The sequence below is a fragment of the Chrysemys picta genome, chromosome 9 (assembly GCF_011386835.1).
Source record: "Chrysemys picta bellii isolate R12L10 chromosome 9, ASM1138683v2, whole genome shotgun sequence".
NCBI classification, from domain to species: Eukaryota; Metazoa; Chordata; order Testudines; family Emydidae; genus Chrysemys; species Chrysemys picta.
Genome location: NC_088799.1, coordinates 55,014,846 through 55,027,498, shown reverse-complemented (window position 1 = coordinate 55,027,498; position 12,653 = coordinate 55,014,846). Strand labels below are relative to the sequence as shown.

General features: G+C 56.5%; 1 protein-coding gene and 1 long non-coding RNA gene across 2 annotated transcripts in view; one reads left to right on the top strand and one right to left on the bottom strand.

Annotated features, from left to right (window-relative positions):
* Positions 1-2,932, bottom strand: part of LOC135973519 (uncharacterized) — a 33,751-nt gene extending 30,819 nt beyond the window's left edge. Inside the window, exon 1 of the long non-coding RNA XR_010590398.1 lies at positions 2,738-2,932. This is a non-coding gene — a long non-coding RNA (uncharacterized LOC135973519). The remainder of the gene's footprint in view (positions 1-2,737) is intronic.
* Positions 2,933-11,797: 8,865 nt separating this feature from the next.
* GAL3ST2 (galactose-3-O-sulfotransferase 2) overlaps positions 11,798-12,653 on the top strand; it is a 53,969-nt gene continuing 53,113 nt past the window's right edge. The window contains exon 1 of the mRNA XM_008177437.4: positions 11,798-11,866. Within this exon, the coding sequence (XP_008175659.4) occupies positions 11,798-11,866 (69 nt within the window). The remainder of the gene's footprint in view (positions 11,867-12,653) is intronic.

Sequence of the window (12,653 nt, the reverse complement as noted above, 5' to 3'; positions counted from 1 at the left end):
CTGCCCTGACTGAGCCCTTGGAGAGTTCTAAAATTCTATATTGCCAGGTTTTTAAATTGAGCTGAAGATACCGTGTTTTAACCTGATTTATTAAGTTAGTTTCAATTTAACAGTGAACATGCAAAGCCAGGGCCTTGTCGTCTTGTTTAATCCAGCATGGCAGAGACTTCTCACAGGGAAAAGCATAGTTTAGCACAGTGGTGGGCAACCTGTGGCCCACAGGCCACATGCGGCCCATCAGTGTAAGCTGATTGTGGGCTGCGAGACATTTTGCGGACATTGACTGTCCACAGGCATGGCCCCCCGCAGCTCCCAGTGGCTGCGGTTCGCTGTTCCCAGCTAATGGGAGCTGTGGGAAGCGGTGGCCAGGAAAGGTGAACTGCAGCCACTGGGAGCTGCGGGGAGCCATGCCTGTGGACAGTCAACAGGGCCGGCTTTAGGAAGTGCGGGGCCCAATTCGAACAGTTTTGACGGGGGCCCCAGCAGGGATGACTAAAAAAAAAGCCACTTAAAAAGAACCCTTTCATTTCTTCCATGTATTATTTACTTTCCATGACTATATAAATAATAACAAAATTATATATTAATTAGCTGATTTTCACTTCATATTAGGAAAATAATTCATGTTTTGATAGTTGTACAACTGATTTTCTTCAATAATGTTTATTTTATTAAAATTTATAAAATATTTCCTTATTAATATAAAATTGTGCCCTCCTCCCCCCCCCCAGCGCCTCCCAGCCCACGGAAACAAACTCTGCTTCCCCAGCGCCGCCCCGCCGAAACAGCTGTGGGCCAAAAAGGAAGAAAAGGAAGGTTTGGGGGTGGGGGGTGACATAGGGTGACCAGATCACAGCAGTAAAATAGGACCCGACCCCTCCCCGCTCGGCCCCACTATTACACCCCTCTTCACTCCCTAGCCCCCCGCTGGCTTGCTGGGTCCCTCCTAGTCAGTCCCCCACCCACCACTTGCCTCCTTTCACCTTCTCCCTCCCCCGCCAGAAACCCCCATGCCCGCCCTTAGAACCCCTGCTGGCTCACTGCTTGCCTCTTTGCCCACCCACCGCTTGCCCACCCGCTCGCCCCCCCGCCCCAAGTATAAAGCCTCATTCAAAGACCCAGGGGTCACTATATTACTGCACACAGCAGTCAATCAGTGCAGTTGAAGATAAATCTCTGCATTATGCATTTTTGTATAACTTTTATATGACTTTGTATTGAACCTTGGTAATGTTATAGCTGGCCCCTAAGGTAGTATAATTAAGGTAAAAGAAAAATGTCTTTTTGCTAGAAGTAGAATAAGTTCTTCCCCCACTTTGTAATCAATTGACCTGTTGAATGAATGAATGAGGTGTGAATGAGGAAGGTGTGGAAGACAGGCACTTCCAGACAGCTGCAACCCTTGGAGAGGGGCTGGGAGCCAGCCAAGGAGAGCTTTGCCCAGGGCTGAGTGGGACAGAGTTTGGATGCAGGCTCCGGGCTGGGGCACGGTGTGGGGTGCAGGATGGGTGGAGGGGTGCAGGCTCTGGGAGGGAGTGCGGAGGGGTGGGTGCAGGCTCTGGGACAGAGTTTGGGGGCCGGAGAGGGGGTGGTGGGTGGTGGGTGCTGGGGGGGGAGGGGGCTGCCATCACATGTGGCTTCCTTCCTCCCCTGCTGCCCCTCACCAAAGCCTCGGTGGGGGATGGGGCTGCCTCTTGCCCAGTGTTTGCAGGAGTGGTGGCTGGGGGGAAACCCAGTCAAACTCTGGTTTTACTCTTTCGTTGATGGGTCACTTTAACCCCTTACAAACCCCTTCCCGCCTCTCTCACCCCCCTTTTCTACTGGGCTTGTTTGATCTTTTCGGTGGAGCCAGATGAAAACCACACACCCCAGCGAGCGCAACAGGCTGGAAGACTAGACTGAACCCACCACCCACCCAGCCTAGTCCATCCCAGAGCCCAGGACTGAGGGCAAATGTCCCCCCACCCCCGGGCCACCTGCTTCCACTCCTGGCCTCTCCTAGCGCTGCCAGCGATTCTGTGTGGCTGCATTGGGTGGGATTTCAACCGGACCCCCCCCCCCCCCCCGCTAAATTCACCCCTGTGTTGTGACCACTCTGCACCAAGAGCACCTTCCTTCCCTGCCCTAGAGCTGCTGGATGGCTAGAAAGCTGAGCTGGGCATTTGATCGATCCGGAATATTATCGTGCCCCCCCCAAAAAAACCTTAATGTTCACACAGCTTGGGGGGGGGATATTCCTCCCCGCCAAGCCGGTCTATTTTATTGTTGCAGGGCAAACAAAGGAGCCAGAGTTTAATGGAAATATTCAGCCCCTACAGTGGTCTTGCAGCAGGGGAAGCAGAGTTGATGGGAAGGGAACTAGTTTGGATAGGAGCCCCCGTCCCCCTCCTTTGCAAAATAATTTAGGGAGGGGAATCAGATCACTCCGTGCCTCAGTTTCCCCTCTCTCGGGGGAGAAGGGAGAGATAAAAGTCTCAGCCTGCCGTGTTGCAGACCTTTCGCATTCTCCCCTCTTGATGTATTTGATTTCCTCCTCCAAACCTCCCTCTCTCTCACCTGGAATTCACAGCACTAAGTACTGGATCGGGGCTTTCTTCCTGGGTTACATGATCCCGAGTTTAGTTTTGAAACAGACACAGGCAGGCACAAACTCACCCTCAAACAGCAACACCACCGAAAACCACAAAACCAACCCAATATTACAAACCTAGGGGGAATCACGGGGTCAAACACTCACCGACCGAAGCCCCAGCAGCTGCTAAGGTGAGTGAGGTCCACTGCAGAGATTCCTGTCTCCCACCGGACCGGAAGCCCCCTCGGTGTCTCCTCCAGGTGAGTGCTGGGGGGAGGGGAGGGGAAGGCTGCAAAGCACATGTGCCTTCTCCTCCCCTCCTGACCTGCAACAGCCCCCGCTGCCTCTGCCTCAGCTCCCCCCCGCCAGCATCTCTCGTTGCCTAGCAGCAACAGCTGCTGCTTCCGGGAGAGCCACAGAGCTTTGCTTTAGGCAGAGACGCTGTGTGGGGCCCTCTTAGGGGCGGGGCCCAATTCAGGGGAATCGGTGGAATCGGCCTAAAGCCGGCCCTGACGGTTAACATCCACAAAATGTCTTACGGCCCGTAATCAGCTTACCCTGATGGGCCGCATGCAGCTTGTGGGCCGCATGTTGCCCACCACTGGTCTAGCATCTTTCTGAAGCAGAGCCAGCCAGCTCGCCCCACAGTGATTCTGGCCCTCTGGGCCAATGAGCATGACATCAGGAGTGGGGCTGAGGCCCTGCACATGCTTCAAACCTCCAATGTGGGTGAAAAGTATCCTCTGTGGTTAGTACCATACTGAGCAGAAGTGGCAGACATCACTGTGGGGTTGCATATACCCCTGCACCAAACCAAGGAGGAGGTTTTGCATGAATCTCAAGCAGCTACCTGAATCCCACTGCAAAGTAGGTGCAGATTTCCTCTGGCTCTTTCTGGATTGACCTTCCCCTCAGGATCAGTTGGGCTGGTTCACACAGGACTGGGACTACTGTGGACCCCACATGCTCAAGAGTGAGCTTCGTCTTACTAGAGGCAAACATAATACACTGGCTTGATGAGTGTGATCATGTCTTTCGCTAGTGGCTGGTTTAGTCTGAGGAGAATAGCATATCTAGTGTGATACAGGAGGGCCAGGGAGCAGTGGGAGAGTGGTAGAGGGGAGATATATAAGCCCGAGGCTAATGAAGGCGTGGTTCTCTGTTGTGACGATATGTACCTTGGGGGAACACCTACAGCCCCATATTCATCCTTATAATATGATTGTGTGGTATTTAATGCAAAGTTTGTCATATCGGGTGTCTTTGGAAGGCTCATGATGCATTGAGCATTGTTGTTATAGTGGTGTTATAGGTTGTAATTTCATGTATATAGTTATGAGGCTGAGAATGTGTCCTCATGGCTTAAAAAAACCCCAGGCAAAACTCTCCAAGAGCAGAGGGGCAGGTCACACCTCATCAGGGCATGTATGGGACAAACCCAACCCAGCCTCACAGGAACAAAGGACACTGGGCTAGGCAATAGCAAAGGATCTGTTGGACTCTCAAGTGAGTCACCCCATTCCCTTGATCAGTTTGAGACTATGATGAGGTAATGCTCACCTGACTCTGAAGGGGGGGGGCAAAGCCAAGAGGGAAGAAAGAACATGATAAAAGGGAGAGACATTTGCCATGCTCTTCCTCTCCCTTCCACCTCCATCTACAGACACCACACCAAGTGACTGAAGCGCTGATCAAAGGGGAGAGCCTGGCTGAAAAGCAACCAGCCAGCCTGTGGTGAGAAGCATCTCAGTTTGTAAGGGCATTGAAATTCTTAAGATCAGCTTAGAATGTGTTTTGCTTTTATTTCATTGGACCAAATCTGACTTCTTATGCTTTGACTTATAATCACTTAAAATCTATCTTTGTAATTAATAAATGTGTTTTTTTATTCTATCTGAAGCAGTGTGTTTGGTTTGAAGCATGTCAGAGACTCTCCTTGGGATAACAAGCCTAGTACATATCAATTTCTTTGTTAAATTGACAAACTCATATAAGCTTGCTGTGTCTAGCGGGCATAACTGTACTCTGCAAGTTGGAGGTTCCTAAGGTTGCGTCTGGGACCGGAGATATTGGCTAGTGTCATTCGGTTGCACAATCCAAGGAGCAGCTTACATGCTAAAGGCTGTGTGTGACCAGCCCAGGAGTGGGGGTTCTCACAGCAGAGCAGGGTAAGCTGGCTTGCAGAGTCAAGGATTGGAGTGACCTAGCAGATCACCGGTCCAGATAACACCAGAGGGGAATGTCACACCTGTAGACTACAGACTAGGGAGGGTTGCTACAGGTTAATTGGAGCACCAGTAGTCAATTCAGGCCCTGTCAGGAACCTAATAAAACCCCCTGCTTCAGGCAGTCAGGCTGTGCGAATAAGGAGAGAGGACTGGAGTTTGGAGGTGTGTTGCTGAGGAACTGAAGGAAGGGAGACTCCCTCCCCCAGCATTAAGGACCGAGGGTAACCCTACCCAAGGGAGAAGAGGGTAAGAAACCCGCAGGGGTTGAGAGGGGCTGGGGCTCAGAGTGAGGAGCAAACCCAGACCGCTCCCCCGTTTTCCTCCTCTACCACCTAGTCGGGCCACTAGTGGGGCCCTTGGCACCCTAAGATGTCGGACTATACCAAAGGATTTCTGTATGCTTTCTGTATTAATGCCATAAGGAGATGTATGGTAGATGGATTGAATGTAACCCCCCCCCCCCATAGTTTAGATATCCCAAAGTAGTGTTAATTAGAAGGCATTTTTCTTCTTCTCCCTGTGAGCAGTTTACAAGGCCAAACTGCTAATTGTGTCAGCACATCCTTATCTCAGAAAAGATAAGACCTTGCAACTGTTTCTCGGAACAACACAGAGACTTTCACCCTTCTTGCGTTTTTTATCTTGGTTTTTATGTATGTTATATAGTAAGGGAGTTTAGCAGTTTCATTATACCCAAAGAGTGGTGTGACAAAGTTCCTCCTCTACCTTGGTGGGTCCTGCGCTTATTGGCGGATTTGCTTCCCTCAGAGATCTTCCCCTCTGGTGGAACCCACCATCCGGGTCAACTCCTCCTGTGTCTAATCAGGAGTTTGGAGGGTTGGGGGGAACCTTGGCCCGCCCTCTACTCCGGGTTCCAGCCCAGGGCCCTGTGGATTGCAGCTGTCTATAGTGCTTCCTGTAACAGCTGCATGACAGCCACAACTCCCTGGGCTACTTCCCCATGGCCACCTCCAAACACCTTCTTTATCCTCACCACAGGACCTTCCTCCTGGTGTCTGATAATGCTTGTACTCCTCAGTCCTCCAGCAGCACAGCCTCTCACTCTCAGCTCCTTGCACCTCTTGCTCCCAGCTCCTCACACACGCATCACAAAAGGAAGTGAGCTCCTTTTTAAACCCAGGTGCCCTGATTAGCCTGCCTTAATTGATTCTAGCAGCTTCTTGATTAGCTGCAGGTGTTCTAATCAGCCTGTCTGCTTTAATTGTTTCCAGAAAGTTCCTGATTGTTCTGGAACTACCCCTGTTACCTTACCCAGGGAAAAGGGATCGCCTTAATCTGGGACTAATAGATCTCTGCTTTCGATCATTCTCCTGCTGCCCTCTAGCCTGGAGGAAGGGCCAGGGTATGAAGAAGGGTAAAGGCCCCGCCCAAAAGGCCAGGCCCTCCATGGCGGGGGCTGCCCCCACTGCCGCGGCCCCGCCACCGGCCGCGGCGTCCCTCCCCGCTGTTCCCTCCACCAGCTCTGTGGGTGTCCCTCCCCCGGTCCCCAGGGCATATGCTCAGGTGGCGGTGGCCCCCCCACCTGCTGCTGCATCATCATCTCAACCGACCACCACCTCTGCTACCATCTATAGTGGCCGAGGCCCCTTCCCAACCTTGACCAGGAAGCACGGCGTCCGTTGCCTCCTGGTACCCGCCTCGCCCCACATGGAGACCTACGTGTGGGCATTGGCAAGGGTGGTGGGGCCCATGGCCATTGTGGCAGCCTCCAAGATGTAGGGAAAGTTTGTCATCTTTCTAGCATTGGAGGCCCAGGAGGCAGTGGAGAAGGGTCTGGTGGTGGGGGGCGTGTTCGTCCCCCCTGGAGCCGCTAGAAGACCTGGGCGCCCGACTGGTCCTGACCTCTGTCCCTCCCTTCCTCCCTAATGCCGCCCTGTTACCTGCCCTCTCTACCCTGGGGAGCCCGATCTCTGTGGTCAGCCCTCTCCCATTGGGCTGCAAAGACCCGGCCCTCTGTCATGTCCTCTCGTTCCGCCGGCAGGTACAGTTACAACTGCCGCTGGCGGCGCGTGACGATGAGGCGCTCGAGGGGTCCTTCTTGGTCCCCTACTAGGGGGCCCGCTACCGGGTGCATTATTCGATGGGGGAGGCCCGGTGCTACTTCTGCCGGGCAATAGGACATGTCCGGAGGGACTGCCCCTTGGCCCGGCATGGAGGGGCATCCGGGACCCCCAAGCCCTTGCAGGGCGCCGGCCCTGTCATCCCCGGCACCCCTGGCTGCCCGGCACCCGAAGCCGCCCCTCCTCCTTTCCAGCCCACCAACACTCCCGCTCGGGTCCAAGGGGTATCTCCCCCAGTGCGCCCAGACGAGCGGGAGGGCCCCGCCTCTGCCGCCTGCGATCTGGTGGGGGCTGTGGAGGAGGGTGAGGTAGGGATACTGCCGGGCATAGCAGAGAGCCCGCCCCAAGGGGATTCTTCCCTCCTACATGCTGCCCCACCTTTACCTCTCCGGGTCCCTGAGCCTTCACCCTTGCTCCCTGGCCCGACCCCTGTTAGCCAGCCCCCGGATGATGCCATGGAGGGCTGGTCCTTAGTACAGGGGAAGCGGGGCAAGCGGAAGGCTCGAGCTCCGCTCCTCCCATCTGATGCGGTAGCCCCCCGGAAGACCAGGAAGGGAGTCACCGATGCTGAGCCTTCCACTTTGCCCCCTGTCGATTCCCATTCAATGGTGCCGGCTGGGGACGCCGTGGCAGCACTGGAAGGTAACATCGCCCCTCCTCCAGAGTCCCTTCCTATGGAAGCCCCTGATGGGGCCCCTCTCACCCCCTTACAATCTGAAGCCCCTGCAAGCATCAAGGCAAACGTCGATTCGGGTGCTAGAGGGGAGAGCCCTGGGGTGGTGGAAGGTGATCTCCCCTCCATTTATGAGGAGATCGAGGCCTTGGGTCTGACCCCGGTTACCCAGGGGGAGGACGACCCTCTGCCAGCGGGCCTTGATCTGAGCGACCTCACCTCGGCCCCCCTTTCTCCGTGTTCTGTCCCCTTATCCACTGCTTCCGCTCCCGCCTCCGAGGAGCTCCTGGATTCTTCCACCAACCCGGCCGCAGATGGCACCCTGCTAGCGGCCGCCGAGCCTCTTGAGGCGATGGCCAGTGCCATACGGCTGGGACCCGAGTTGCCAGGGGACTCCCTTGTGGCTGCAAGGCAGCTGACCTCCTTCCTGGGTGGGGACCCCATCGTTGATTCTCCACCTACGGATGCTGTGGCCTTACCATCTGCCTTGGAGCACGAGCCCGGCATCGCCGAGGGCCCACCTCCCTCCCTGCAAATCCCTGAGCCCAGTTGTGGGGTGCCACCTCCCCCACCCAGTGCCCTGGCTGCTGGGGCCCCCGATCCCACTATCGCCCCTTCCCCTGTCCCTATTCCTGACTCTGGCCCTGCCCCTGTCCCTGACACCGACCCTGTCCCTGTCCCCTCCACTTCCCGTGATGCTATTGACGCCCCTGGGGCTATCTCCTTCCATATCCCAGAGGATGACCCCCAAGGAGCGGCCTTTGTTTTTCCCTGTCCCGACCCACCAGGGGCTGCTATCTTCCCTCTGCCGCCCCCCATTGAGCCAGGGTCTGCGGTGGGCCACGTGGCACCAGCCCATCGGACGCCACGTCGAGGGTCTGCCCCCTGCTTGCCTGTCTCGGTGCGCCCCGGGGCTGTGACAGGGGCCCCACTGGGGGAAAGCCATAGATCGGTAACCCCACCCCCCATATGCTGAGAGAGGAGCTACGGGAGTTCCTTGAGGACGTCCGTGGCTCCCGCAGCAAGGTACAGCTTGCACTACAGCGATGGGGGGGATTTCCATCAGATCCTCCAGGCCGCAAGGGCCCTCCTGGGGGAGGGTAAGAGGACTGGAAGGCAGGCCGCCGCGGTCTACCATTGGGTCCGCCTCTTCCGAGACTCCTTAATCGCCCACGGCGTAGGTCACGGATTGTTGCACGACCCGACGGAGGCCGTGGGCATCTCTGCCGGCGAGGATCCCCCCCAGCCCTCCTTATGGCACCGATCATCTTTGCAGCATTGAACACCTGGGGCTGTAGGATGGGTCTCCGCAGGAACCAGGTGCTCTTTCCTTCAGGATGCGGGGTACTCTGTGATCTTGCTGCAGGAGACCCATACGGATCCAGCTGCTGAAGCTAGCTGGCGGCTGGAGTGGGGGGACAGGGTCTATTTTAGCCACCTCACAGTTCGTACGGCTGGAGTGGCGACCCTGTTCTCCCCCGACCTACAGCCCGAGGTGCTGGGGGTTGCCGAGGCTGTGCTGGGCTGCCTACTGCACCTCCCAGTCTGCATCGAGGGGCTTGTGGTCAATCTCTTCAACGTTTGTGCCCCGACATCGGAGAGGTTGCGTTTTTATCAGCAGGCTTCCTCGGCACCTTGGATCCTCGTGAGTGCCTGGTCCTAGGCGGGGACATTAACGTCACCCTTGATGAACGGGACTGCTCCCACTTCTTCTACGCCCTGGAGAAAAAGAGGGGGGCCGAGAAGCACGTCACCTGCCTTCTAGCAGAGGACGGCACCCCCCTCACGGATCCGTCGAAGATGTGTGGGAGGGCCAGGGCCTTCTACGTAGGCCTTTTCTCCCCGGATCCAACCGATTCTAACGCTTGCAGAATGCTCTGGGATGAACTCCCGACGGTCAGCACGGGCGACTGAGACCGGCTGGAGCTGCCTCTCACTCTGGCCGAGTTCTCGGATGCCCTCCACCGCATGCCCACCAATAAATCTCCGGGCATGGATGGGCTGACCGTGGAGTTCTACCGCATGTTTTGGGACGTCCTCGGCCCGGACCTTGTCACCGTCTGGGCCGAGTCCTTGCAGGGCGGGGTCCTCCCTCTTTTGTGCAGGCGAGCCGTGCTCGCCTTATTGCCGAAGAAGGGGGACCTCCGCGATTTACGGAATTGGCGTCCCATCTCGCTCCTCAGCACGGACTATAAAGTTGTAGCGAAGGCCATCTCGCTGCAGCTAGGGTCCGTGCTGGTGGACGTGATCCAGCCAGATCAGACCTACACCATCCCGGGCCGCCCCATCTTCGACAACTTGTATCTGGTCCAGGACCTCTTGGAACTCGGGTGTAAGGATGGTCTGTCGTTCGCTCTCCTGTCCCTGGATCAGGAGAAGGCGTTTGACAGGGTGGACCACGGGTATCTCCTGGGCACTCTGCGAACATTTGGCTTCGGGCCCCAGTTTGTGGGTTTTCTCCAGGTGCTGTACGCCTCCGCAGAGTGTTTGGTCAGGCTTAACTGGACCCTGACCGAACCGGTCAGCTTCGGGCAAGGAGTACGTCAAGGGTCCCCCCTCTCGGGCCAGCTGTATGCTCTGGCGATCGAGCCCTTCCTCTGTCTCCTCCATAGGAGGTTGACGGGGTTGGTGCTGCAGAAGCCGGAGCTGCGGCTGGTCCTGTCGGCATATGCCGACGACATGATCCTCGTGGTCCAGGACCCGGGTGACTTGGTGCGGGTGGAGGCTTGCCAGACCATCTATTCGGCAGCCTCCTCCACCCCTGTCAACTGGGTCAAGAGCTCTGGCCTGGTGGTAGGGGACGGGTGGCAGGCGAGCTCCCTCCCACCCGCACTTCAGGCCGTCCGGTGGAGCGCGGGTCCGCTGCTCTATCTCGGCATTTACCTTTCTGACACGCATCCGTCTCCCCCGGAGAACTGGCTAGGTTTAGAGGGCAGGGTGTTGGAGCGGCTCCGGAAATGGACAGGACTGCTACGGTGTCTCTCCCTTCAAGGGAGAGCACTGGTGCTCAATCAACTAGTCCTGTCCATGCTCTGGTACCGGCTCAACACCCTGGTCCCGGCCCTGGGTTTCCTGGCCAACCTCCGGACGTCGATTCTGGAGTTCTTTTGGTCAGGACTGCACTGGGTCTCTGCGGGGGTTCTCCATCTACCCCTGGAGGAGGGAGGGCAGGGCCTGAAGTGTCTGCACACTCAGGTCCATGTCTTCCGCCTCCAGGCCCTGCAGAGGCTCCTTTATGGTGCAGGTAGTCTGGCGTGGAGCGTATTGGCGCACGCCTTCCTGTGCCGCTTCCGAGGGCTCCGATATGACCGGCAGCTCCTTTGTCTCCATCCGAGAGGTCTTCCACGAGACCTCTCCGGGCTGCCGGTCTTCTACTAGGACCTCATCCAGACCTGGAAACTGTTCTCAGTGAGTAGGTCTGTGGCGGCCACCGTGGGGGAAGATCTCCTCACGGAGCCCCTACTACACAACCCCCAGCTCCGTGTGCAGGTGGCGGAGTCCCCCATGGTGCGCCAGAGGTTGGTCCTAGCAGAAGTCACCAAAGTCGGAGACCTCCTGGACTACGACCAGGGAGACTGGCTGGATCCCTTGCCGCTTGCTCAGCGCATGGGGCTCTCCAGACCTTGTACTTCCCAGCATGTCCTTCAGGAGGTGAGGGCCGCTTTGCTGCCCGCTGCTCGGGACTATCTCGACCGGATCCTGTGAGAGGGCACGCCCTGCCCACCCCCCAATCCGAGCCCTCCAGACTTTTTCATCAGGCCCCTGCCCCGTGGACCCAACCGGGCCACCCCCCAGTCCCTTTGCCGTGAGCCGGCTGCAGAATCTGCAGCCAGTTCTGTTCCGGACCGCGCCAAGGAAACATCTATACACGCTCGTGCTCCATGTTCTTCATGTCCTCACCCTCGCGTCCCGCCCTGATACGAAGTGGCGGGACCTTCTGCCACCTCTGGAGGGTGAGGAGCCCCGGTGGGCCAGCCTTTATTCTACTCTGATCCCGAAGCCCACTGGGGACATCAGTTGGCAGCTCCTTCACGGAGCCGTGAACACGGGCGTGTACTTGGCGCGGTTTATCCCTATCCCAGACACCTGCCCCTTCTGCGGCATGAGGGAAACCCTGGCGCATGTTTACCTAGAGTGCGCCAGGCTGCAGCCCCTATTCCGGCTCCTCACGGATATTTTGTTAAGATTTTGGTTGCACTTTTCTCCTCACCTTTTTATTTATGCACTCACTATCCATCGCCTCATGAAATCACCGGATCTCCTGGTCAACCTCCTCCTGGCCCTGGCGAAACTGGCCATCTATAAAACCAGGGTGAGGAGGTTGGCCGATGGAGTCTCCTGTGACTGTGGGGCCTATTTCCGATCCTCCATCCGTTCACATATCTGGGCAGAGTTCCTCTGGGCAGCGTCCACTGACTCCCTTGATGCCTTGGAAGAGCAGTGGGCGCTGTCCGGGGTTCTCTGCTCAGTGTCCCCGTCTGGTTCACTTCGTTTGACCCTTTGACCACACTTCTGTCCCTGTTCTTTTATTAGTTGTCCCCCATAATTTTTTGGTCTTCAGGTCCTGTGGACCCCCTCTTAGGCTGGGGGGGGGGGGGGAAGAGGGATCCTTTAGCAGCCAAAGCCCACCCACTTCCTGGATCCCAGTAGGATCACTCTCCTGTAGCCATCTGGCCTGACCCTGTCACAGTGGTTAAAGTCAAAAGAGATATATGTTGAGATAAAGCTAGGGAATGCATGTGAATGGAACACTAAGTGGAGATAACCGGATGACCCCCGGAGGGCAGACTGGAATCCACCCAACAGCCCCAAGGATGGGAAAAACCAAAGAACAAGTTAACATGTGGCAGCCATCACAGAGCCATCATGGATGTGCCATCTGCTGATTGATTCAGCAACAGCATGATGAAGCCACCTCCATAGACTGCCATAGGAATAAACTCCTATAAAAATAGACCCTAAAGACTAAGGACTTTGAATCTGGTTTTGCAACCACCTCCAGAAGCATCGGATGCGCATCTGACAAAGACTCCGTTCCACCCTCGTGTCCAGGTTACCCAGCCAGTAACTTGGCATGAGCAACCTCTAGGCTGGTAACT